The sequence below is a fragment of the Condylura cristata genome, unplaced genomic scaffold (genome assembly GCF_000260355.1).
Source record: "Condylura cristata isolate star-nosed mole 26May11 unplaced genomic scaffold, ConCri1.0 scaffold00015, whole genome shotgun sequence".
NCBI classification, from domain to species: domain Eukaryota; kingdom Metazoa; phylum Chordata; class Mammalia; order Eulipotyphla; family Talpidae; genus Condylura; species Condylura cristata.
In genome coordinates this window covers 8,830,918-8,858,359 of record NW_004567116.1, presented here as the reverse complement: position 1 = coordinate 8,858,359, position 27,442 = coordinate 8,830,918, and the positions used below count along the sequence as shown (strand labels likewise).

Here is a 27,442-nt window from a genome sequence, read left to right as displayed (position 1 = left end):
CTGCTCCCCTCAGCAATGTACTTCGTCAATGTGCCTGTTCTGCTCCCCACTCTGTCTATGGTGAAACCTCTTGACGCCCTGAGCCTCTGGACTGTACCCCAGTTCAGTTCTGTATGCACAAATAAATAAATCTTAAAAAAAAATTTTTTTCCTTCAATAAAATCTTCTCACAGTCTTCTCAACTATCCTAATATTACTGAGTGTCAGTAACTATCCTAATATTACTTTGTGCTAGACAATGAACAATAAGGACAAAAACTGCTGCCATCATGGAAATAATATCCAGGGGCAAGGAGGACAAAGATAACCAAGAAATGAGTTCACCAGATAGTATGTTAAACCAGATTAAGTATTACAGAGAAACAGAAAATATAGAAGAGGAATAGAAAGTGCAAGAGGTGAAGGGATGGCAATGTTAACTAGGGAAGACACTGAGAGTTTGTTGTATCCCCATTTTATAGATGAGAAAACTGAGGTTCAGATATGTTCAACAAAGTCCCATGGTCACCTTGTACCTAGTTAGTAAGAGGTGAGATGAAATTTGAATTCAAATGGACAATTAAGCTGGAAAGCCTTTCCCCAAGTCAGTACAAAATTTTGTTACAAAATTTTGCTTTAGCAGATATTTCTTCAACATTATGTTGGCATTTTTAACCTCCTAAAGGGGTTAAGAAATAACTTTCTATTTCAGTATTTGTCATCTCACTTCACATATCATGTTAACATTAGGAGTAGCAAATGACCAATGAATTTGGGTAACGTTATATTCTTTAAGAAGCTGACAAAAGGGGACTTTCTTGTGACCCAAGAGGTTAAAGCACAGCATTCTGAAGCTATCTGTAGCCACTGCAGCAGAAGTTTGATCCCTGGCCAGGGAAGTGGCTCACATGGCGCAGCAGACCTCAGCAGTGCTCCCCTCAGCAGTGTATTTCAGTCAATCGACCTGTTCTGCTCCCCATTCTATCTCTAGTGAATTCTCTCACCACCACCACCCCTCCCCTATCCTGTGGTCTATACCCCAGTTCTTGTATGCATAAATAAAAAAATCTTTATTTAAAAATAAAAAAGTTGAGGGCCCTCCCTGGTGGCGCAGCGGGTTAAAGTACAGCACTGAGAATCTAAAGCCGCTTCCGCATGAGTTCAATTCCCGCCTGCCCCGGAGGTGACCACATGGCGTGGCAGACCTCTCCTGACCCGCCCGCTGCTCCCCTCAGCAGTGTACTTCGTCGATCTGCCTGTTCTGCTCCCCACTCTGTCTCTGGTGAAGCCTCTTGCCGCCCCTGAGCTTCTGGCCTGTACCCCAGTTCTGTATGTACAAATAAATAAATCTTTAAAAAAAAAAAAAGTTGATAAGAGCTCAAAATAATTAGCCAAAAACCATCCAAGGGACACTTCATGAACTATATATTCAGCCTGTGAGAACCTTGTGCACAATCCCTGGACAAGTCCTATCTCTTCTGTACTGCTGCTATGGGCTTATTTAGTTCATCAAGAATTATTTATTTTATGTCCCAAGGATGCCTAGCATGACTTAGCTGTTTTTAGCGACTCCTTTTATTAAACTGAGATGGATTCTTTTCAGCCACCTGAGCCTGTCTGTTAGCATTGAGGTGTTCCTGTCACTGGCACATCTAAAGTTGGCAATCCCAGCTTGTCTCAGTAGTCCAGGTACTGCAATTAATCTGGGTGCTAAGACATATACCTACTTTTATTTCTTTAGAGCATAGAGACCACCTTTTTCAAAGGGAGTTGGAGTACTTTAACTATTTTTTCCTACCTATTCCTTGAAGGAACACAGAGGTAAGTACCACATCCTTTCCTTGTCAAGTGGACAGAGATTAATGGCTGATCAAACTATATGTCATTGAAGGTGCTAAAATGATGCCAATCTGGCTGTCAGTTTCTAATATACATGAGCAATAGCTCTTAAACTTTGTGGACACTAGCTTATTGGGTAAGACTTTGAAGAGATTCAAAGAGTCAAAACAAAAAATAAAGTCAGCAAAAATAAAAACTCAGCCACTATTCCAATAAGACAATGTCCCACAGTCTCCATCTGGCAGTCTATGGTACTAGATCAATGAGCAGGACTGTTCTCCTGCCCTGACTATATGCTCATCTCTTCACCAGGTAAATTTCTCACATGCTCTAAGAACACAAGCTCACTCTTTGGGTCTTACCTCTTACTCCTACCAATTGTATCCTGTTGTAGAATATAGTGTGTGATTTCCTTAGTCCCAAAGTCAACCTGATATCACAGAAAAAGTTTTGGCAAAGGTTCATTTTATGTACAGATCAAAACTAGTGTGCTAGGTAGTGTAAGAAAAGTCAGTTTGCCTTCAGGAAGGCAAAACTACCTCCTCAAATAAGAGGTCAACTCTTATTTAATGGTTAATAAATACTTTAATGTAACATATGGGAATTCAGCAATTGACACGCAGTGCCAAGGTTCTTACTAAGGACGGCACCTTTCTTTACCATAACAGATGGTAGCCTCTACGACAGTCAAGAGACAACTGCTCTCTAAGGATGTCAAAACTGGAAAGACACTGGACCTTTCCACGAAAGCTTGTTGAAGGAAAAGAAGGTTGTGTGAATTTGTCTTCAGTAGTAGGAACTTCGGCTGTGGTTAAGATACACAGGAAAAGTAGAGGCAGCAAAAACTTGCATTTTTACAATTTGTCCTTTATAGAATAATATTCTAAGGCCCCATAGGATCAACCTGAGCACCTGGAGGAGAGGATAACAAGTGGAGTAGACTGAATGCATTTGAAAATGGAAGAAGGTTATTAATAGCATACAATTTTAAAAAGTAAATAAAAAATAAAGTATTTTAGGTCCTTCTGCAACGTGGAATAGTAACTCAGCTAACTTTAAACTTTGGTTAACTAGTTGCCAGGCAGCTCCCAGGGCCCAATGCCAGGTAGGATTTGCAACACAAAGGATTAGCCATGATTAAAAGAATTCACAAATCTTTGGTTTCTCACAAGGCAGCTCTGTCTTGCCTCCTTGATATTTCCTAATGTCCAACATTTAAGAACATCAAAGCCAAAGGAGAATGTAAGAGAAATATTCAACATCTTATTGGCTAGGTCTGAGGCAGAAAAAGGAACAGGGAAGAATGAATTTTTTGGGGAGGTAGATGGGATCCTAATCTCACCGGTACTAGTTTGCAGTATTCTTTGACTCTCTTTATGGATATAAAAATTTCTCCCATCACAAACTGCCCAATGAAGAAAGGAAGATAAAAGAGGAGCTAGGAGAATAACTCAGTCAAAAATTGGAAGGCCCAGAGACTAAAAAATCCAACATCTTCATTTTCAGTTTGATCGTTTGTTTTAGTTATACTCCTCACACAAAAGTTAGGCATCATGTAAAACTGAAAAGTAGCTTAATCATAATCAATGTTACTTCTATTTTTTCTTTTTAAAGATTTACTTTATTTACATAATCAAGAGCTAAAACATAGGCCAAGGTACAGGGGTTGAGAGGATTTACCAGAGACAGGGTGAAGAGCTGAACAGGTGGATGTACTGAAATACACTGCTGAGGGGAGCAGCAGGGAGACAGGAGAGGGTTGCTGGCCCATGTGCAACAGTCAGCTCCCTGGCTGGAGATCAAACTCAGGCTGTAAATCAAGCTCATGTTGCAGTGGCTGGCAATAGCTGTCTCATGCTGAGACCTTAACCACTATGCCACCAGGGAAGACCAATATTACTTCTTTCTGTAAGAATTCCATAACTTTTTACCAGCATACACTTTTTATTTGTACTTTAAGGTGAATGGAGAGAGATAGAAGAACATTCAAAATAAGAAGGGCAGCTTTTAATAAAAGATATTTCAAAATAGCAAGACTAAGAGGACTTTTTTCATGATTTCTAAACTAATTTTTTTTCTTCAAGTATCAGAAAAGAGCACTATCTAAAGATGTTTGCATTAGCCTTCAGGAATAAAGTCCCTCTTTCAGGTAGTAGACATACTAATATCACAAAGGAAAAGGAGAGGAGCTCAACTTGGTGCTTAAAAACAAAGACTAGTAAGTCCAAGTCCATGCTAATCAAATCCAAAACAGACTACCTGGTAATAATGGTAAAAGGAACAAAAAGTACATACGAAGTTGTCTATCAATCTCTCCTGTAGCACTATAACCCCCCAATTCTGTGGCCAGTTCCTTTGTTATTTCTATCTAGTGGCAGCATGGGTCTTCTATAAAAGTCTTAGGGTTGGCAGTTTAATGGGTGGGTGGGGCAAGTCAGGAGGTCTTGAAGCTGCCAACATGCTGACTGTTTTGACTTCGATGGTATTATTTTTAGAGAAGGCTTAGAGTTTGATAATAAGCAACAGAGAGATAGTGAAAGGTCCCCAAACTAACCTTTGGTATTGGGGGTGCTTCTGTAAGAGGGAAAGGAAGCCCTGAGTGAACTCTACAGACACAGGTTTTGTGGACTCCACCCCCCTCCCAGATGCAGTAACTATGAATCCCAGCATCACCAAAGAGAAGCATGCTTGGACCTAAGATTGGAGTTAAGCAGCCAGGTTTGGATATAAAACTGGATACATGGGCTTTGGGGGTCTCTTGGAGCCACAACTCGTGGCTTATCTCTTAGCTCTTGCTGCTTTCAGCATGCCATTGGGGTTCCAGGTGAGTGGAACTGGTAGGATGCATTAACCAACTTTTCTCACTCTCTTTCCCTGAGCTATTCATTTCCCTTTTCTCTTGGAAATAAACCCATTATTTGATTTTTTGTGTGTGCCTGCAGCTGAATCTTAAGTGCACGGGTGAGGACCCAGTTATGCAACCCAACATGAATTGGGTTGCCCTGTAACACTTCTATAGTACCTTAAATTCTTCCTAGGAAAACAAAGATTAGAATAGCTGAAAATGCCTTCGGAGCCAGGGTTTCTAAGCTACCCATGTAGTCTCTACATCTAGAACATGGGAGTGGAGAAACCAGTCATGTGAAACAAGTTATTTCAGCTTTGCACCACTCTTTTCTATTCTAGCTAACTTTCCTAATAAGCAACAACATGATACCACTTTCCCCCAGTCAACTCATGTCAGCAGAGTCAATGAAAACATACAAAGAACACAGACCAAGAAAACAATTTGTGGCTTCTTTAGGTTCTCAGTTGGGTTATGTTGTCTTGCCTTAAAGAAAATCAAGCTCCACTTCTGAGACCTATAACAAGGGGAAAGAAAGGTAGAGGGGATTGGGCCTCAAGGAGCTAAGGCAGAAGAGGGAGGGAGTTAAATCTCATCACCAAAAACTCTAACCTTTAAGGCAGTAAGAGATAAGCTCACATTCCTTTGGGGAGATTCCCTGCCTTTTAGATTAAAAGGTCTACTTCATTTCCATTCTCAGGACCCTCCTTTCTTCCTAAAGCACATCCCAGCTCCACCTCCTCTTAGAAGTGTAATCCTCATTTCCCCCAGCCCCGTCCATCTGAGCTATGTTACTTCTCTTCACTGTCCAGTAGTAAACATGGCCACACCCGCACATTTCAAGCTGTGGCAACAGTTTCCTTTCTGCCTCTGGGTCATTTCACAAGGCTAGGGCAAAGAGGAGGTTAGCTGCACACTAACTCTCTGGGGTGTCCCGATGAACATCCCACCAGTCATTGAGGTGACTCACAAAATATCAGAGTCTTAAATGAATGGCTATTAATAATGTTGAACTTGCCTCAACTGCCCTAAAGTCAAATCCATGCATTGGCTTGTATATGCTATAAAATAATTTTTGACCATTCTCATAAACAATAGGCCAAGAAGCAGCTAAGTACTGTGCTTAAGAAGAACTTAATTCTATTGAAGAGCTTCTCCCAGCCACTGTGTAAGAAAAACTGAGTGCCACAGTGACTGGGTACACACAGCTCTCCTGCCTTAGCAGTAAGGAACTCTCCTTACAAGCTGCTTCTGTTAAAGGAGCTGCAGATTATAATGATGCCATGGGTACAGGTTCACTTACAGCCAATTTAGTAAGTGCTCGCACAGTTAATTCTGTCAGTTTTACTCCTACACAGAAACACACGTGGCCCCGAGGGGCCCAACCACCCACAGAGCTCTTTTGCACATCTTTTTACCCTCCAGCAAGCACACAGAAATAGAGGTCTATATCCCAGAAAACACCCAAGAAAAAGAAAGGTAGTTTCTTTGAACATTATGTCTAGAATACCAGGATCTAGCTTTCTATTTAGATATAATTTCTAAATTCACTTGTGTCTAAATAACCATTTAATGGGTCTAAGACAAGATGGTTCCTGGAAGTCCCAAATCTATACATCCATATTCCTTGGGATGCTAAAAACTTTGATATGCATAACAAAGCAATTTATTTAGAGTAAGCTACTAGACTACTTTAGATCTCAAAAACCTACTTAGTGTGACAGAATGTTATGGTAATGGCCCCTAATGATTCACCCTCCCTGAGTCTTTGCCCTCATGGACTCCCCTCTATGTGAAGCACAATTAGCTTACTGTGAACAGAAAAGAGGACAAATCATCCCAACTAAGGCCAACCAGCTTGCCAACACCAGGGATGTGTGTCAAGTCACCTGTATTCATTTTCTATGACTACAATAAATGACCACAAACTTAGTAGCTTAACATATAGATACACTATCTTCTAGTTCTGTGATAGGAAGAACACTACAGGTCTCATGGGGCTAGAATTCAAGGTGCTGTTAGGATTGTGTTCTTTCCTAGAGTCTGTTTCCTTGCTCATTTGAGCTGCTGACAGAATTCCATTTCTAATGTAGGACTGAGATCTTTGTTTCCTGTCTAAGGCCATTCCCATCACTTTTTCTTTCTTTTTTTTTTTTTTTTTAAAGATTTATCTATTTGTACATACAGAACTGGGGTACAGGCCAGAGGCTCAGGGGTGGTGAGAGGCTTCACCAGAGACAGAGTGGGGAGCAGAACAGGCAGACCGACGAAGTACACTGCTGAGGGGAGCAGCGGGCGGGCCAGGAGAGGTCCACCAAGCCATGTGATCACCTCTGGGGCAGGTGGGAATCGAACTCATGCGGAAGTGGCTTTAGCCTCTCAGTGCTGTGCTTTAACCCGCTGCGCCACCAGGGAGGGCCCTCTCTTCCACTTTTAAGGGCTTGTATTATTGTACAGAATCCACCCAGATAATTCAGGATAATCTTCACATCTCAAAATCTGTATAACCTTAATCATACCTGCAAAGTTCCTTCTGCCACATAAAGTTACATGTTTAGAGGCTCCAGAGATTTGGGTATGGAGATGTCTGCAAGCCAGTATTTTGACTACCATACCAACCAAGACCATCCAAACCAGCCAAAGCCCCAGCTAACTACAGAGAGCAGCAAAACTGGCCCAGAATAGGCAAACTAACCTGCAGATTTGTGAAAAACAGTAAATACTGCTATATGTTAATAAATTTGGGGATGGTTTATGAGGCAGAAAAAGCTACGTAATACACTGACTCTAATACTAATACTCCCAAGGGATCTATGCAACACTCAGCCTAATGACATGGATCTTTTCCTCTCGCTGCCCTAGTACAATGGGCAAGATTAAGAAATCACTGAGTTTTCTTATCTCTCAATCATAAAATAAGGGCTTCCCTGGTAGCTCAGGGGTTAAGTCTCAGCACTATGAAGTTATTGACAATCATTGCAGCAGGAGTTCTATCCCCAGCCAGGGAGCTGACCCACATGGAGCAGCAAACCTCTCCTGTCTTGCCTGCTGCTCCCCTCAGCAGTATATTTCAGTAGATCTGCCTGTTCTGCTCTCCGTCTTTGGTGAATCCTCTCACCATCCCCAACAGATACCTCTGGCTGACACCCCAAATCTTGTATGTATAAATAAATCATTAAGAATAAATAAATCATAAAACAAAATAACAAAATTTATTTCTTATTCCAGTTCATATCTAAATATTACTATTGAAATTTAACCAAAGCCAGCCTCATTTATCTTAGTAAAACTGTTACAATGGTAGCCCAGAGTGGAATGGGCTGCCTGTCTGTGGAGCCTCACCCCACGAGCTCACAATTCAGTTATACTGCAGGTACACACAAAAGGGTAAATAACAGGTTTATTTACAAAAAGGGAAAGGAACTGGAAACAACCCAGGAAAAGAAAGCGGGATACAAAGTAACTGGAATACCTTACAGCTAGGCTGACTGAATACACCAGAGTCACACAGGTCAGGAGAGCCGCTTCCCCAGCAAGAGAGAGGGAGATGCAATCTGCAATCATTCCCTGTTTACCCCCCAATGTCCCAGAATTCCTGCTAGCTCCACCCTTGGGTCCTTGCAGTTCTCTCCCGGTACTGCTGGGAGTTGTAGTTTCCAATCACTGGGGTAGGGGGTAGGTTCCAGAAAGCTGGAGTAGGGGGTGGAGTCCATAAGACTCTGCAGAGTTCCTTTAGGACATCCTTTCCCAGTAACAGAACCACAACGGGGCTTTTTGAGCCACCACTAAGTTATACAGAAATGCTAGGGTTTGGGGCCCTCCCTAGTGGTGTTAACAGATTAAAGCATAGCACTTAGAAGCTGGCTGCAGCTGCTTTAGCACGAGTTTGATCCCTGGCCAGGGAGGTGCCCCACATGGTGTAGCAGACCTCTCCTGCTTTACCCGCTGCTGCCCTCAGTAGTGTACTTCGTTGATCTGCCTGTTCTGCTCTGGTGAATCCTCTGTCTCTGGTGAATCCTCTCACTGCCCCTGCACCTCTGGGTTGTACCCCAGTTCTGTATGCATGAATAAGTAAATCTTAAAGAAAAAAGAAAAGAAATGCTAGAAATCAAAGGTAAAGATTTGAAAGAAGAGCCACCTTTTGATAATGCAAAAGCTGTTGATGGAAGAAGGAAATTTCACTGCCTCCAGCCATCTGGCAATTTTGGGGCCAGACTCTAAGCAGGGGTCTCTAAACCTTCATTAGCCAGAAACATTTTCTCAAATGGGTTCTCCTTCAAATATGCTGATACTTAAAAGCCTGGAAAACTTCAGCAGAAGGAAAATGCCAATAACAAGTTAATGTCCTCTTGGCTCTTTTGGCTGACTTCCCTGTGCCTGGGTCTTACCTATTAATTGAATGCTATTCGGATTCCATCTCAAAAACAAATGAGGATGGAGACCAGAGGCCTGCCTTCCCCAGACTGATAAGAGCAGCACAGTGCAATTATACCCAAACAGCTTTGTTTTGGAATGTAATCACCGCCCCAGCCTTCTTCCCAATGGGATGGCAACAGTGTAATTACCTCTTCAGGATTCATTGTTTGGGAATGTAATTCTTCTACAGGGCCCTCTTTCCAGGGGAAAGAAGCTGCAACAAGAATATAACAATTCATAGCCCCCTCCCCAGCAGCGGATCTTGTGAGCTGAATTATTTTTGTTCTCTTAAAGTAAAGCCAGAGTTTACATTTCAGCTGGTTTTTCCACCAAGGACTCACCAATAACCATGATGATTCTGCTAAAAGCCCCAATTTAAAGCTAGACTACTTGAGTTTAATTCCCAGCTAGTATTTAATTCATTTAAATATTTATTTATTTATGCATACAGAACTAGAGCACAGGCCAGAGGTACAGAGGCCACAGGATTCATCAGAGACAGAGTGGGGAGCAGAACAGGCAGACAGACTGAAGTACACTGCTGAGGGGAGTAGTGGATGAGACAGGATAGGTCTGCCACACCATGAGGGTCACCTCCCTGTCAGGGAACTGAACTTGTGCTGAAGTGGCTGCAGCTAGCTTTATAGTGCTGCAATTTAACCAGCTGCACCATCAGGGAGGGCCCTTAATTCATTCAAGTACTAGCAGCAGTCTTGGGTAAATTATTTCATCTCTTTATAGTTTCCTTATCTGTAAAAATGAGTAATAACAGGACATCACTGGAATATTGTGAAGGTAAAGTGAATTAATATATGAGAAGTGTTTAAATCAGTACTGGGCATATAGGAAGTATTCTCAGGGTTTTTAGCACATTTGAAACACCATCTATAGCCACTACATTATTCAAATGTGATCTAACATGAGCTCATAGCCAAGTCTAAGCTTGAATGACTATGCTCTCCACGCCCTCCACAGCCTCTTTTGCCAGTGAGGGGCAATGTATTGGATCATTTTTAATGCTTTTAAAGAACTATCAGTCCCAGAGCTATTTGCCTGGGTGAAAGTCCATTCTAACAGGCAGGAGTGACTCTGTATTTCCAGGCCATTCCTTTCATTTATGTAACCAGTTCAAGGAAAACTACAATAAAGAGAATTGTGAAATCTTGCTGCTGTGAAAACCAGTATTACAACATGCAGCCATTGGCAATATGGCAGATTCTAGAGAAAAATCACCAGATTTATTTATGAAAATAAACATTTTCTCCACAGTCTATAGTACACCCACCTCCCTGAGTAAGGATCCTGTGCACATGGTAACTCTGACCTCACCCAGGGGTCCAGCTTTCCCTCTGTTACTTTGTAGCTCAAACAGTTAAACACTTTGCTTAGGGAGGAATGTTTTTGGCTTGTGCTTTGCCCATCATGAGTCACAAGAATAAAAATCATGTGTCTGTTTGCCAGACAGTCCCTAAATATACAATCCCAAAGCTCAAGACAGCAGGAGGGAAGATGGGCCCCTACAGCACTGAGCTGGGCTTAGGACTCATCTTCGCAGGCCTTTAATGTGAGAAACTGGGCAGAAAGTTTATCTGATTCTAGGGTGACACTCAAAACTTGGCCAAAAGAACCACCACCAGGGAGTCTCAACATTCCAAAAAATCCCTGGTAACATACTTCAGGTGCTCTTTCCACATCATGGTTTATACCAAGATATCCATGCTTACTCCTGGCTTCCAAATAGGTGGCAGGACCTGGAAGAGCTGGCCTCACAGATCAGCAGGTATTAAAGAAATGAAGTTAACACCCACACTTTGATTCTACTTTGAAAGAGAGAGGTGCTGCCTGCCAGTTCCTATGGCATTTCCAGCCAATTTGCAATAAATGAGGTTTGAGGGCATGAAAAGGGAAAGAGAAAGAAAAGCTAAGTAAGTTCAGAGTTTTGAAGAGGAAGAAAGCTAGCTTGTATTATTAGCTTTCAGCATTTATGTTGATGATTTCGGTAGATGCAATAGGTAGGACAATAAAAAGATGTGATTCCACATCTTTCTAGGAGTTGTAGGAGATCACTAATGTTAGAGACTATATGGCTCTTGCCTCCACTGGAAAATACAGGTTTTGACCTCAGATTTAACATCTTCTTTCCTTATATCTCTTCTGCAGATTTCTTTATCTTTATCTCCTTATACAAGGGGTTGCAAAATACCTTACAAAGCACACATCAATTCTAACTTTAGAAGAGGGAATTACAGGAGTTCTGGCATTAGCGTGGATCATTAAAGATCAGAAGGCATCTTTAGCTGGTGTCTATAAAATGAGTGGTATTTCTTTTTAAGATTTATTTATTTATGCATACAGAATTGGGGTACAGGTCAGAGATGCAGGGGTGGTGGTGGTGAGAGATAATTCATCAGAGACAGAATGGGGAACAGAACAGGCAGATCGATGAAGTACACTGCTGAGGGGAGCAGCGGACAGGTCAGGAGAGGTCTGCCGCACCATGTGATCACTTCCCTGGCTGGGGATCCAACTCCTGCTGCAGTGGCTGCTGTAGCTTCATAGTGCTGTGCTTTAACCCACTGCACCACTAGGGAGGGCCATGAGTGGTATTTCTAAGTCATGCATACCACAGGACTTAAACTTTGAGATCACTCCAAGTCTGAAATAGTCCAGTGTACAGAGAAGTTAAATAGTGACATCTCAATCCAGAGATGTTGATGCTGACATTTCTGTTTCAGGAAGAGGAAACATATTGGGCAAGAAGTTGGAAGAGAAAGTATAGGTTAATTTCCCCTGGAACTGAACCTCACAACAGAGCTGAAAAGGACCAGCTTATCTGGGCACAAAAACTTAGTAGACCTTATTCTCTGCTATAAAAAAAATGCCACGTAGGGAGCCTCTCTGTTGGCACAAAGTGTTATTAGCACTATGAAGCTGTCAGCAGCCAATGCAGCATGAGTTCAATCCCCAGCCATGGAGCTGACCCACATGGCACAGCAGATCTCTCCTAGCTTGCCCACTGCTCCCCTCAGCAAATATTTTAGTCAATCTGCCTCTGGTGAATCCTTTCATGTCCCCTTTCCCATGCACCTCTGGCCTATACCCCATGCACCTCTGGCTCCTATATGCATAAATAAATCTTTTTTTAAAATGCCACTTAGTTCTGAGTGTTCACAGTCAGCTTTCTGTTTATATTTCTCCTTCAGCACAATACCTGGTCCTACAGCTGCTTTTAAACATGCCAGGTTTACTCAGAAGATGGTAAACTTATAGAAGCAGAGATCATGTCATGTTTCATCTGGATACTGTCCTAGACCTAATATTGCACCATGCAAACAATAGGAGCTCAATAAATGTTTATACCAGCTAAGCACTCTGTAGGTAATTACAAATTCATCTATTTGTCCCCATTACTAACAGCTTCAGGTCAAAAGCATTACACAGCATGGGCTTTACCAGTACCAGTACATCTTGGGTTCTAGGTGTGTATACCCTTTAATATATCACCAAGTCATCTCATTCCATGCCTCTGCTTCTGTTCCTAGATAAATGAATTAATCTAGAATTTTAAAAGTATACCAGGATCAACTAGGAGACTCTTTACAATACAGATTCCTTGGTCCCACAACTAGTTTTTCTAATTCAGTGGGTGTGGGGTATGGGCCAAGAATTTGCATTTATAACAAGCTCCCAAGTGATGTTATTGCTAGTGTTTCAGGAACTACACTTTGAGGATCACATGTTGCCATGGTTACATAGGAGCAATCACGTGGTCTGCTGAGTAGATGCTTATTTCATCACCACAGGTCCTGATGGAGGACAGAATGGGGTTTTCGTAGGTAAGCTATGTGGTCTACTGGCTTGGGTGACAGGCCTACAATGGTGGACACACTAGAATGTCCAATCATCAACACAAGAACCCTCAGGACAAGCTCCCATTCTTTAACGCACTGACTATAGCAAAGGGGAGAAAGTCATTCTTGGGATCCAAGAAGAGCACCTTTGGAAAAGCAGGCAAAAGAACAGTGAAAGAACAACAAGGTTACAAACAACGAGACTAGCAAAGCATAGATACAGCATAGCCCTTAAATTCATAAATCAAAATAATGATAATAGTTAAAAATCTATCACTTACTCCCCCCACCCCAAATTACTATTCTGAGTATGTCACATATGTTAAACTCATTTAATTCTCAAAATAATCCTCTGAGCTAGGTGCTAATTATTATGTTTGTTTTACAGATGAGGAAACTGAGGCTTCCCAGAAGGGAAAATAAATTATCCAGGATTACACTCCTAGGAAATAGCAGAGTAAATATTTGAACCTAAACAGTCTGACTCCAGCATCCCAATCCCAGACATTCTGCAATACTGCCTCTCAACTAGTTGTCTTCCCAAGTTCCAGTCACTCATGCTCACAGACTCAAAAGATTAATGAGGACACATTCAGAATTTCTTCAGGCTGTCCCAGAAGCCACAAATCGTTGGTCCAAAAAGCCCTGGTCTGAGCTGCACTCTACTTAGCTAATCTATTAGGATTGGCAGTTAAAGTGCCAGGAGAGTCATTACATTTTTAGTTGCAGGTTCAAAACAAAACATAGAAAATCAGGCCCACTCCCTGGCTAGACTGAATATTCCCTAAGGGCAGAACCATAATTATTTTATAAAACCCAAGTGCCCTGGAAAATGCTAAGCATTTAGAATGTACGACACACATTTCCAAGTGACAGTATAGAAAGGGCATTGGGGTAAACTGTCTGAGGGGAAAGATCAAGGGGAAATTTCCCTGGGGGAAGAGATAGAGACAGGGAACACAAAAATTCAGAGACATAGAATAAAAAAGAACCGAACAGTTCATGTACAAAAGGCCCAATGTTCTCCTCCAAAGAAGCTGAAGAAGCACAGGCAACTGAGCTTAGAAACTGGGACCTGCGTTCTCAGTAAGCACGTATCTGTCTCACTAATGGCATGAAGCGGACTGGGATAGGAAGGGCACTGAATGAGTAAAAGTCCTGGGAGTGTGAGGCCTTTGGGGAGGCTGGGTTCTCTGGGAGGGAAGGGTTTTCTGGCTACATTTACGTCTCTGTTTCCCAGGCAACCAAGCCAGTTCCTTATCGCCTTCGCTTTTATCACTGGAGCAGAATGAAAGGTAATTGGGTTAATTATTAAAGCAGCACTAGCTAGTACCACCACCACTAATTGTCCATTTATCTGAGGTTTATAAACAGCCATCTTAATTGGTGTTGGGTTGGAATGTGCCACTCATCCTGTTTGCCTGGCTACTGGTACCAGAGAGGTATAGAACATGGAGATAAAGTGTCGAGCCAAGGAGATAAAGAGTTCAACACTGAATTATTATTTGTTTCTGTTCATACATACTTAAGTATGCCATGTCGGTTCTCAACTGTATTCCCTATTGTTCATCTTTTCCAGATTTGCTAATGCAAGTGAAGCTCTGCCAAGCAATTTGTTATATTAGAGAGCTATGATAGCAGGTTGAGAAATCACACCAATTTCTGAAAGCCAGCAAGCCCAAGTCCCCTACTGCCCACTCTAGTTTGCTAAACTGCCCTAGAGAAGCCTATGCAAGTAATTCCCTAAGGTACCAAACAAGAGGGGACCAGCTAAGACAGAGGACTAGTGTTTTTACAAGAGATGAGACTTTCTATTTCTTTTTGCTCACTGATTGTGCACATATTTATGGGTAATATACTCACTTTACTGTACTCACGTTTATTGTGTATAATAGTTTTTAAAGTTTTTCTACATATGTTATCATCTTTAGGGCTCTCCTATGTATGTTATTTTTTTAGGGCTTTTAAATATATTTTTTCATTTACAAAGAGTGTTAGTTTTACTTCTTTCCTAATCTGGATTCCTTTTACTTCTTGCTGGCTAATTGCTCTGCTAAGACCTTGAATACTAAATTAAATCAAAGGGGTAAGAGCATGAAACATCTTATTCCTGATCTTAAAGAAACAGCCTTCTGTTTTTCACCATTAAGTATATTATTAGCTGTGATATTATTAGTAATGGCCTCATTGTGTTGAGGTGTGTCCCTTCTATGCTCATTTTATTCACTTTCATCATAAGTGGGTACTGAGTTTTGTCTAATGTTTTCTCTACATCTATTAATTTGATCATATAATTTTTTGTCCTTCCTTTGTTGATGTGGCATATTACTTTAATTGATTAGTGCATATTAAGCCATTCTCACATTCCTAAAATAAATTCTACTTGGTCATGGTATATGCTTTTCCCCCTGTACTGTTGAATTTGGTTTGCTAGTATTTTGATGAGAATTTTTAAATCAATTTTCATCAGCGATACTGGTCTATACTTTACTTTTTTTGTGGTGTCTTTTTCCAGCTTTGGTATCATGGTTATGTTGGCTTGATAAAATATATTCTCCTTTATTCAGGTTATTTAAAAGTTTGAGGAAAAAATAGGTGTAAGTTCATCTTTAAAGGCTTAGTAGAATTTGGGCCCTCCCTGGTGGTGCAACGGGTTAAAGCACAGCACTATGACACTAGACACAGCCACCTCACAAGTTTGAGCCCCAGCCAGGGCGGTGTTCCTTCATGGCGCAGCAGACCTCTGCTGACCTGCAAGCTACAGCGTACTTCGTTGATCTGCCTGTTCTGTCCCCCAATCTGTCTCTGGTGAATCCTCTCACTATCCCTGTACCTCTGGCCTGTTCTGTATGTATAAATAAATAAATCTTAAAAAAAGAAAAAGGCATAATGGACTAGGCGAGAAAATAACAAAAATAATGAACAACCATATACCAGAGACATTCTGTGGGGGCGGAGTGGGGAATGGATCAAAAAAGGGGGGGGGAGGGGAGGGAGGGAAATGCACGGGACTATGGTGGTGGCACAGGGGTGATTTGGTGATGGGAAACCCGCGGGGATTACAATCGAGATGGAAAAAAAAATGTGCAAAATGATGTAAAAATAAACTTTGTAATAAAAAAAAAGAGTAAAATAAATAAAAAAGAAAAAGAAAAAGGCTTAGTAGAATTTAATAAGATCATCCAGTGCTGGACTTTTGCTTTTTGAGGAAGATTTCTGACTACTGTTTCAATTTTTTTTTTAAAGATTTATTTATTTCTGCATACAGAACTGGGGTACAGGCCAGAGGCTCAGGGGCGGTGAGAGGCTTCACCAGAGACAGAGCAGAACAGGCAGATTGACGAAGTACACTGCTGAGGGGAGCAGTGGGAGGGTCAAGAGAGGTCTGCCACACCATGTGGTCACCTCCCGGGCAGGCGGGTATTGAACTCATGCGGAAGTGGCTTTAGCTTCTTAGTGCTGTGCTTTAACCCGCTATGCCACCAGGGAGGGCCTCAATTTTTTATTTATTTATTTTTTTATGCATACAAGCTGGGGTGTAGGTCAGAGATGTGTGTGTGTGGCGGGGGGGCTGTTTGAGAAGATTCTTTAGAGAGAGAATAAGAAGCAAAACAACCTGACTGACTGAAATATACTGCTGAGGGAAGCGGCAGGAGAGACAGGAGAGGTCTGTGGCACTGTGTGGATTAGCTCCCTGGCTGGATATTGAACTCACACTGCAGTAGCAGCCCATAGTGCTGAGATTTAACCCTTTCGTCACCAGGGAGACCCTGTTTCAATTTCTATGTTTGTGTTCATTCTATTTAAGCTTTTAGTTTCTTCCTGTTCCATTTTGGTAGACTGTATTGTCCTAAAATTTTATCTATTTCTTCTAGATTATCAATTTATTGGCAATTTACTGGCAACTATAATTTATGGTCATATTAGTTTTATGGCTTTTTATATTTGTTGTGATTCTGCTGTAACTTTTCCTCTTTCATTTTGGATTCTATTTATTATCATTTTCTCCATTTCCTTGTGAGCTGAAATAAGATTTGTTGAGTTTGTTTAAAAAGACTGAAATTCATATGGAATCAGTTAAAGCCATCTTGAGATAAAAGAAAAACTGAGGTATCATGTTATCTGAATGCAAACTAAATAGTATGGTAATGGAATAAAAATAGACATAACAGATCAATGGAATAGGATCCAGAAGCCAGAAGTAAACACATTTACTGATACAAACTATGACAAAGGAGTCACAACCACACAACTGAGAAAGGGAATTCTCTTCAACAAAAGGTGTTGGGGAAACTGGATGCCCATATTGCATGCAAAAGAATGAAACCAGGATCACTTTTTAACTTTCTGCAGAAAAATAAATTCAAAATGGATTAAAAACTTAGATGTAAGATCCACAATCATAAAGTGGGTAGAAGAAAACATAGGTAATATATCCAGGATAGTAACATTAGAGATGACTCTGGGGACTTAACCCCAGGAGCAAGGGAGATAAACTCAAAAATAAATGGGGCTACATCAAATTAAAAAACTTGTGCAAACAAAGTGAAAGAAAACATTAGCAGAAAGGAAAGACAGCCTATTTAAATGGAAGAAGGTACCTGTACTTCACACATCCAGTAAGGGGTTAATGTCCAAGGTATATAAAGAACTCATGCAGGGCCCTCCCTGGTGGTACAAGGGGTCAAATTAAGTCTTAACACTGCTGAAGCTAGGGATAACTACTGCAGCACAAATTCAATCCCCCTCCTGGGAGCTGACCCACATGGCGAGGAGGACCTCTCATCTCCCCTGTTCTCCCCTCAGCAGCAGTGTATTTCAGCCAATCTGCCTGTTCTGCTCCCCACTCTGTTTCTGGTGAATGTACTCAAGCCCCACACTGTGGGCTGTACCCCAGTTCTTATATGCATAAGTAAATCTTAAACAAAAAAAAAGCTCATGCAACTCAGTAACAAAACCAAATAAAAAAATGGTCAGAAGATCTCAGTAGACACTTGTCCAAAGATGGCATACACACAGCCAGAGGCACATAAAAAAAGGGTCCTCATCACTCATTATTAGGGAAGTGCAAATCAAAACCACAATGAGATATCATCTCATATCTGCGAGAATGACTCACAGCAAACAGACTAGTAACAGCAAGTATTGGGGAGTGCTGGGAAGGAACTGTTGTATACTCCATTTTGGAAAACATATGGCGCTATCTCAAAAAAATGAAAAATAGGTCTACTAAATGATCTAGCAATCCCACTTCTGGGTATCTATCTTAAGAATAGGAAATCATTAACTCAAAGAGTTATATGCACAACAATGTTTACTGCAACATTATTTACAATATTTACATAGGGAAATAACCTAAGTGTTCACTGACAAATGGTTGGAATACTATTCAGTTATTTAAAAAGATGAAGTTTGCCAATTATAGAAAAATTGAAGGAACCTAAGGAGATCATGCAAAATGAAGTAGTTCCTAAAGACAAATGCTGGATGATTTTACAATATGAGCAATTTAAGGAAACAAACCCGAAGAACAAACAAAAACACAATAGAAATATATCTGCGGATTTTGATCACAGAACTAAGGTTACTAGAGAGGAAGAAGGTAGAGGGTAGAGGCAAGGGGGTTAGGGATCTAATTCTATTGTTATTTTAAAATCAATCAGTAATTAGCCATCTTAAAAAAGAAGTAGGAAAGGCTGGGTCATGAGGTTGAAATCAAATAGACACATGACAATAAAAAAGAGTTGGGGGAGTAGCAAAAACCACCCAAAATAAAATTAGCAAGAAGAAAAGTAAATTCTTGCAAAAGGGGTAGTTCTATATTACCAACAAAAGGTAACAAACAGAAGAGTGGCTAGGACATGATATAATAAAAAGCAATAGTTACAACACTTTGTTGTTGGGTTTATAATATATATGACAATAATAGTACAGGGATGGGGAAGGGAGTAGAGCTATAGTGGGACAAAGTTCTTGGGTGTATTACTATAGCTGAATTAAGTCTGTATAAGTAGGAAGTAGATGCTACTAAAATACAGTTTAAAAATCAAAAAAGGAATTAAACTGAGACATTAGAAGATATCCACTTAAAACAAAAACTGAACTAAGGAGAAAAGAGAACAAAACAGACATCAGAAACAGAAAATAAACAGCAAAATGGCAGACAAAAATCCAACTATATCAACAACATTAAATGTGAATGAACTTAGTAATACAATCAGAAGACAAGAGATTGTCAGGCTGGAGTAAGAACCTAGATCCAACTGTCTGTTGTCTATAAAAGATAAAATTCAGATTCAAAGATATAAATAGGTTGAATGTAGATGGAAAAGACATAGCATATAACCAACAATAAAAGAGCTGGAGTGACTATACTAACATTTAAAAAACTAATTAAAGGACAGTATTACTAGAGACAAAGGGATGTTGCATAATGACATAGAATTAATACATCAGGGAGTTGTATCAATTATAAAAAATACATGTATCTAGCAACATGTTTCCAAAAAATATGGAGCAAAAAAGTTGACAAAACTAAGGGAGAAATACACAACTCAGAACTAAGCAATAATAGTTAGAAATTTCAATACTCACTTTTTTTTTTTTAAAGATTTATTTATTTGTGCATACAGAACTGGGCTACAGGCCAGAGGCTCAGGGGTGGTGAGAGGCTTCACCAGAGACAGAGTGGGGAGAAGAACAGGCAGATCTACGAAGTGCACTGCTGAGGGGAGCAGCGGGCGGGTCAGGAGAGGTCTGCCACACCATGTGGTCACCCCCGGGGCAGGCGGGAATCGAACTCATGTGGCTTTAGATTCTCAGTGCTGTGCTTTAACCTGCTGCGCCACCAGGGAGGGCCCTCAATACTCACTTTTAATAATAGGTAGAACTAGAAAGAAAATCTGCAGTAATATATAAAATGTGTAGAACACTAACAAACAAGTAGATATCCCTGGCATCTACAGCACACTCCATGCAACAATAAAGAATGCACATTCTTCTCAAGCGCAGTACTTGCTGTTCTCCAGGACAGATGATATGCTAAAGCATAAAACAAATTTCAATACATTTAAAATCACTGAAATCATACAAACTATATTCTTAGACCACAACAACAGAAAGAAATCTAGGAAATTCACAAATATGTGAAAATTGAAGAACACCCTTTAAAAACAACCAATGAGTCAAAGAAAAAAATCTTAACACAAATTTAGATAATTGGGCACACAGCCATCACTACCCCAGGATACTCAACCAGACCCCATGACCTGTGGCTAGGAGCAAGAAAATCATGACACTTCCCATAGATTTTAATCAAAATAGTAAATTAAGTATATCAGGCCTACATCTGCTGGGAACAGATGCTCATTAGGACGAAAGTCAAAAAGATTAGGCAGGACAGATAACTAATATCCTACATTACCCAGGTCCTATCCCTCACAAGTTTTCTTGTTCTTCCAATAATTACCAGGAGGATATCAAATGCCATGCAAAGGGCTTCTCATTTCACTTTTATGAGATCTCAAACATGCCAATAAATATAATAAGCTTAAGAATCTTTTGGCAGATACTCCCTACTTGAACTTAAGCAAAACATGACACAGACAGCAGAATAGCTATTGTGAGTCAAGGAGACAAACCTGTTTAAAGTTAACACTGGGCAACTGTTAACTTCTCGAACCTCAACTTTCTTCTCTGCTGAATGGAAATATACCAACTACCTTTAAAGGGATGCCACATGATTAAAGGAGAGAATGTATGGGAAAGCAATGAAGCAGTGGCTGGCTCATAGTGGGCTGTCATAAACTTTATTTCCTTTTTTTTTAATCATCAGTGCTGTTACTGCACAGCTGTCTGCTAGAGAATCGGCAGGGGGAGCTCCCCAGACTTTTGTGTTTCCCCCAAAATATACCTGATAGAGCTGCAGCTTTAAATGTTATTTATACTCCTGTAAGTATAGGTTCAGAATTTGTGTTACTGAAGAGGCCACAGCATGGGTAAATGGAGGCCACCAGGAAACTTCAGACTTGTGGGCAAGGCACCAAGATAATGAGGAAGAGATGAAGATTAACAGACTATCAAAACACTTCTCTGTAGTAGCTTCTGTTTCCTATTATCCCTCTCAGGCTCTTATGGGAGGAAGTAGGCAGGCTGGAGCTCAATTTTCTACAAATCCATTTTTGTTGATGATTCTGAAGGACTCTGGCTAGGATCCACTGGAGACTTATGTCACCATAGTGCTAGTGATGCCTCCTACTATTGCAGGTGTATCTATGCTTTGTCCCTCCAGGACTGCCAAGTTTCCAAGCAAAAGCCATTTACTATACAAAGGCTCCTGCGTTATGTTTGGAGCTAGAATCAATCAGTGAAATCAAGGTATGGCCAAGTATACAGACCCCGAGCTACAGAAAGGTAGGGACCACATCCATCTTACTCACTTTGGTAGCCGAGAACATGCCTGGCACATCCATAGCTCTGTACCAAGTATCTGTTGAATGTAATTGTTCTGAGACCATTACAATCTCATTCCAATCATATCCGAGAAAGTGCCCATCTAGGAAGTTGGGAGTACTTACTGTTAAAAGACCAATTTGTCTTATTGCAGCAGCTCTATACATGATCACAAGTAAGTTCAACAGGGCAGAAGGTTTGGGGGAAGAGCTATTCTATGGTTAAGTTTTTTGTTTTTGTTTGTTTTTCAGTAAGTACCCCTGGGTCCCAAAGAGCTATCTAGAAGCCATTTAAAATAGAGGAACTAAAGCAAATAAGCAAAACTATGAAGATCAACCATGTTCTCAGGGCATTCTTCTCTCCTCCTAGACTAAGGTCCTAGTAGAAGAATATTATTTGGATACTTTGTCTTTTAAAATAATGAGGGGGAGGAGTGTTTGGCAGACCAGGTAACTCTGGAGTCTCACTGCTTGATTAGTCTGACTCCTCTACATCCAGCTCCATTACTCTGGGCTAATTAATCTTTAAGGCTTCAGTGTCTACCACAGGTAATTAAATAGTAACAATCTCAAAGGATTACTGTCAGAAACAAATGAAATGTGATTGGGAAAAGCACTGGAAACTCTCCCTAGTAAATATAAGTGCTCAATAAACATTCAACTTTTGGGGAAGTAGCTGTTATTACTGAAATTTCCCCAAGAAAGAAAAAAATGTAAGTGTCAAGGGCATTTGGAGGGACATCCAAGTATCTACAAATAATGAGATTTTTTTTAAAGAAAAGTGCCAACAAGCACTCTGTAATTGTATCTTGAGGAAACTGGCAGAACTTTCTCACAGACTGCCTATCTGTAAACAACTGCCTGCTAGAAAACAACTCCTACATTCAAAGGTATCCCAAAGTATAGTCAGACTGAATTAGACCTCTGGGCATAAAGGACAGAGTAGGAAATGGAGATAAGAGTTATTAGATCAAAAGAGGAAAAAACAGCATACAGCTGCTCCAAAAATTTGAACACCAAGGAAACATTTCCCAGCAGCAGAGGAGCAGGAGGTGCTGTGTGGGGTGGTAGAGGCAGATGTCTGGAACAAAGAAGGGTGGAGAAGAGCTCTGTATACTGCCTGGCAGCAAGTGATTATCTGCCAGTAAGGAACAGCCAAGCCAAGCCACACAGAAGCACCAAACAAGGAGAGAGGCACAGAGCTATGGGTCTGTTTACCAACTGGGGCCAAGGCTGTTATCAGAAAACCAAGTAGGTCTGCTCCCCAGTCAAGCCGAGGCCTACAAAATTACAGTGTCTAGTAAAGAAACTCCTGAGGCTTCTGGGATTTCGTGGTCTTGATGCTGCTTTGAGATAATGCTGCTTGGGGAAGGCCAGTTTCCATGGCCTGCCAGCTGTCACAGCAGTTGGCTTAGAAATCACATTCTCCCACCATGATAGTGTTACTGCCTCACACAGATCCTTTCCTACTTTTCATCACCACGTGGTCCAGGTTTTTCAAAAACTTTAATAAAAGATGCTCATTAAAGATATACATACATGGCTTGATTTTTATACTTTTTATCCCTTCATATATGCAAATTGACAAGTTGCAAGTGAAAGTGGGGTGTGGGCAGTGGGGGAAGAGAGTGTGTGACAGGGAAACAACCTGAGTCAGAAAAAAATTCTGCTCTGTCTCCTTTTATAGATGTTGCCTAGCTAGCTGACCACTATAAAACTGCTTCAGCTGGGCTTGCCAAGCCCATTTCTGTTCCATGGAAATGAGTCAGCTCCATGGTTCTTGTCCCTGGCTCCTTCCTCAAGGGTTCTACAGTGCTTGGAAACTCCAAGTGTTGAGAGTAGCAGAGGTTGGTGAGGTATGCATTAAGCATCTAATTAAATCACAGGAGCTGGTCCGTGAGTGTCTCACCAACTAATATATGAGCAAGATTCCTTCATGATTACATTACAATAACTGGACTCTAACTGCTGGATTAAGAAACAAATGATTTAAATAATAATAAAAAAGTTTTAAAGATGTATTTATAAAGTGGGAATGGGGAAGAAATCCGTTTCAAAACAGAGTTTTCAGCCAGATGCCAAGATACCATCCCATGAACACAGGCCAAGGAAAGAAAAGTTCCTTGCCCTTTTAAAATATCAGAATCCAAAAAATATTTCCTTACCTGCAAGGACCCTGTTAACAGAAGAGTGAGTAGCCAAGCCAGGCTGTCCACGTTCATGAAAAATCCCAGCATAAGGCAAGTACTCAGGCAGCAAGAAACGTCTGCAAGAAGGAATCATGTGTGAAAAGTGACTACAGGCCACTGTGAAACAAAGGAGAGAAACTATCTGCCTTCCCACAACAATCAAGGTTACGGGACATTCTAAGCCTAGCAATCTACGAGGCCTAGAATAAGAGTATTCCTAGGAATTGTCCTTTCACAGGTTTGTGCCTCCTTCCTGATTTTACTTCTAAAGTTTTCCAGAGCTTGAATTTTGAATGGAATACATCCAATGCCACTCCTGCATCTCTTTTTATTGTGATCTATCTTTTCCTGTCAAGTCTTTAGATGGCAGGGCTGGACTGTAGGCTCCTTAGGAAGTGATTCCAGATATGGACGATCCAAAGAACAGAAAGTAGAATTAAAAACAAAATCCTAGGCTCCATAAAGGTGCCCTCTTAAACAAGTCTCATAAACACTGCCTACCCAGTTCTTACCTTGGGACAAAGCGTCCGAGTGAAGGTGCAGACATTCGGGCATTGCGTGGAGCTCGGTGCCTGGATCTGTCACCATTGTCTCTAAAGAAAACAACAAGACTACATGTAAGAGTCATTGATTGAAGCAGAATCAGCCAGCAGCCCAAACTAATTTCCTACACTTAGGAAAAGACCCCGCAAAAACTAGTCATTAGGTTGCTTGCCAATCTGAGAGTATTAATGTACTGCATTAGTGGAGTACCCCAACTGAAAGATGTATGAGCACATATTAACAGTTCAATAAGGAGGAAGGTTTTTGTTGCATTAATGTGAGCATGGAACCCTATAGCATCTGAAATTGAAGCCAACTTTAGATCTTTTAATGGACCTGAAATGGAAATATATATAAATAATTTCTTCTAGACTGAAAGGTTCAGAGAAACTTTGGTATTAAAGGACCTTAAAGGAAGAAGAATTCCTCCACTAATGGTCATCTTTAAATGAATATAAGTAGGTCTGTAGTACAGAAAAATCATTGATTAATGAAAAAAAAAACACAAGTAAAACACTAGGCAATTTTTCCTTTTTAGAGACTGAAAAACTGACAAACATGAAGAACAATAGAACATATAACCCTTAACTAGGTCATTTGAGCAAAAAGAAAAGCCTAGGTGTCTTCTTTATGCATTGTTTAAACAGTAACCACCATTTAACTAAATATCTAGTATATTCCAATCAAAAGTTACTGATATACTAACATGCTAACTACCTAATGAGGTATTAACAGCTACATTTTACAAATAAGGAACTAAGGACCAAAGAGGGAAATGCCTAAAGTCACACAACTAATAAGTAGTTAAAGCAGGATTCAAGGAAGAATAACTGATGCCAAAGTCCTTGCTCTTTCCACTATACTTCCCTGCTTCCTACCTGAAAAAAAGCACAGTTTCTGGCCAGGCTTAGTTTGGGGTACATGCAAGGAACAAAATGTCAAAGGGCACTGGCTGGACCGAGCAATTAAGTAGTCATTTAACCAACTCTACAAAATAAATGAATCTGTAAAAGCTTGATCTAGGGTCTTTTCTAAATTCTCCCTTTGCATTAGCTTCAAGTCAATGTAATAATCTTCAAACTGTCCCTGGAACCAAAGGTGTACCACACTTCAACTTTCACGTGAACCACAAGGACCTTTTCAAGACAGAATAAACGTCTATGCAAGTTTTTATATCTTGGTGAAATTGGATACTGAGAATTAAGAGACAAATCAGGGATACTGGAAGCTAATCCATTAAAAGTCAGGACTTGCTTTTTATTTTCCCAAGAGAAAGATTTCAAATGTCTTCTTTAATATATCAGTCTTTTGACCTGAAACTTTTCTTATAATTAAGACCATATGGGGAGTATAAAAAGAACAACAAAGGGCCCTCCCTGGTGGCGCAGTGGGTTAAAGCACTGCACTAAGAAGCTTAAGCCACTTCTGCATGAGTTCGATCCTGCCTGCCCCGGAGGAGATCCACATGGCAGACCTCTCCTGGCCCGCCCACTGCTCCCCTCAGCAGTGTACTTCGTCAATCTGCCTGTTCTGCTCCCCGCTGTCTCTGGTGAATCCTCTCACCCTCCTCATCTCTGGCCTATACCCCAGTTCTGTATGAATAAATAAAATAAATCTTAAAAAAAAAAAAAAAAAAGAACAAGACCAGGTATTTCTGACCACACTGCAGTTCCTGGGAGGCCTACAGATTATTATAAGATCTTAGTGGTCACATGGACACAAAGAGTCCTGAGTATCTGAATATCAAAAAAGTAAGAACTCTCAAATAAAACATATAATTTTTCTTCAAATATATGTAGAATCAAACTGTGAAGTTAAAGTACCAACTTATTGAAAAGAACAATTTATTGAAAAGAACAATTTATTTAAAATGATAACATTTCATAATAGCATATTTCACTTATCAACAAGGACTGAAAATACAATTAATTATGGTAAGAGAGTTGAAGATATTTTGAAGTTAAAAAGTATCCTAAGGAAAAAGAAACAAAAAGGTCCTAGACCTCAAAAAAGTTAAAACTAAGAACGAGAGGGAGAGAAACACAATAGTATAAATTCAGTTACTTATTGGATAGCTGAGAATGAGCTGGCTCTCCCAGCTCATTCCCACCATAGAAATGACAATTAAGTCTTCGAGGTGCCAAAACCTTGCCCCTAGGAACAACAAACAGTAAGGCAGCTGGTGTAAGCCAAGCTGAAAGGCAGAGAAGGGAAGGCCAATGCACCAGGCAGTACTGATGAGCAGTTGCCAGTGCCCGAGACAACAGCATTCTGTGAAAAGGCACAAGCTGACAGGTTAAACAATGAACAAACATCAGGACTGGGGCATGTTAGGGCTCCTAAGACATGTTTCACAAACCTCTTTTTGTTGTTATTAAAATTTAAAACCAATCAACTTTCTAATTCAGTTACTTCCTCCAGTTAAAAAGGGGGTAGGGGGTGAGGAGTATAAGGAGGTGAACCATGGTCAGAGATAATGTCTTTACATAGAGCTTACTGGAGGGAGCCTATAGAAAATAAAATGACGTCAGTTGTCTTAGATGCAAAGCAAAGTCTCAACTGGGTGGTACATTAGGTACCATTATAAAGACAATATATTAAGTGAGGCAGATGTATTTGTTGGTCCTCACCATAACATCTTGACTAATGATGGGGAAATAGGAGGCATGCAGAGAAGACTTCAAATTGAAGCGGTTGAGAACTCTAGCAAAGGAGAACTGACAGACTGGAACCCAGAATGATAAGAAAAATGTGAAAGGTGGTAAAAACACAAATGAGATACTGATTATGGGGAGAAGGGGGTAGGGGGGAATAGCCTGTCAAAAAAAATCTAAACATTACTGATGAGAAAAAAACTGAAAACAGGAAAAGGCATGGTGTCTCAAATTGGAATGTCCACCACAGAGTAACTTAGACAATGGGAAAGGGCCCGGATTTTAGGAGTGACATACCAAAACCCTAGACCAAAGGCATAAATCTGTGAAAGCTAAAGGTGAAAGAACAAAAAATGATGACTCTCAAGATTCTATAGTCTACAAAGAAAGAAACTGAGGTAGGGAACAAATTTCAGTGTAAAGCCACTGGACAGAGGAAGTAGAAGCAAGAACAGAGTGGTTAGAAAAGGGCAGAGGAATTTTTTTTCTTTTTAAAGATTTATTTATTTATTCATACAGAACTGGGGTACAGACCAGAGATGCAGAGGGTGAGAGAATTCACCAGGGGCAGAGTAGGGAGTAGAACAGGCAGATCGATGAAGTACACTGCTGAGGGGAGCAGCGGGCGGGTCAGGAGAGGTCTGCCGCGCCATGTGGTCACCTCCGGGGCAGGCGG

At 40.6% G+C, this 27,442-nt stretch overlaps 1 protein-coding gene across 8 annotated transcripts in view; it reads right to left on the bottom strand.

Moving 5' to 3' along the window:
- The window catches only part of AMBRA1 (autophagy/beclin-1 regulator 1), a 168,121-nt gene that overhangs the window by 63,159 nt on the left and 77,520 nt on the right, over window positions 1-27,442 (bottom strand). For all 8 annotated transcript variants that reach the window (XM_004682864.2, XM_012725502.1, XM_012725506.1 and 5 more), the window contains 2 exons: window positions 24,082-24,162; window positions 23,546-23,646 (listed from right to left, as the gene is read on the bottom strand). In XM_004682864.2, coding sequence (XP_004682921.1) covers window positions 23,546-23,646; window positions 24,082-24,162 — 182 coding nt within the window. The remainder of the gene's footprint in view (window positions 1-23,545; window positions 23,647-24,081; window positions 24,163-27,442) is intronic.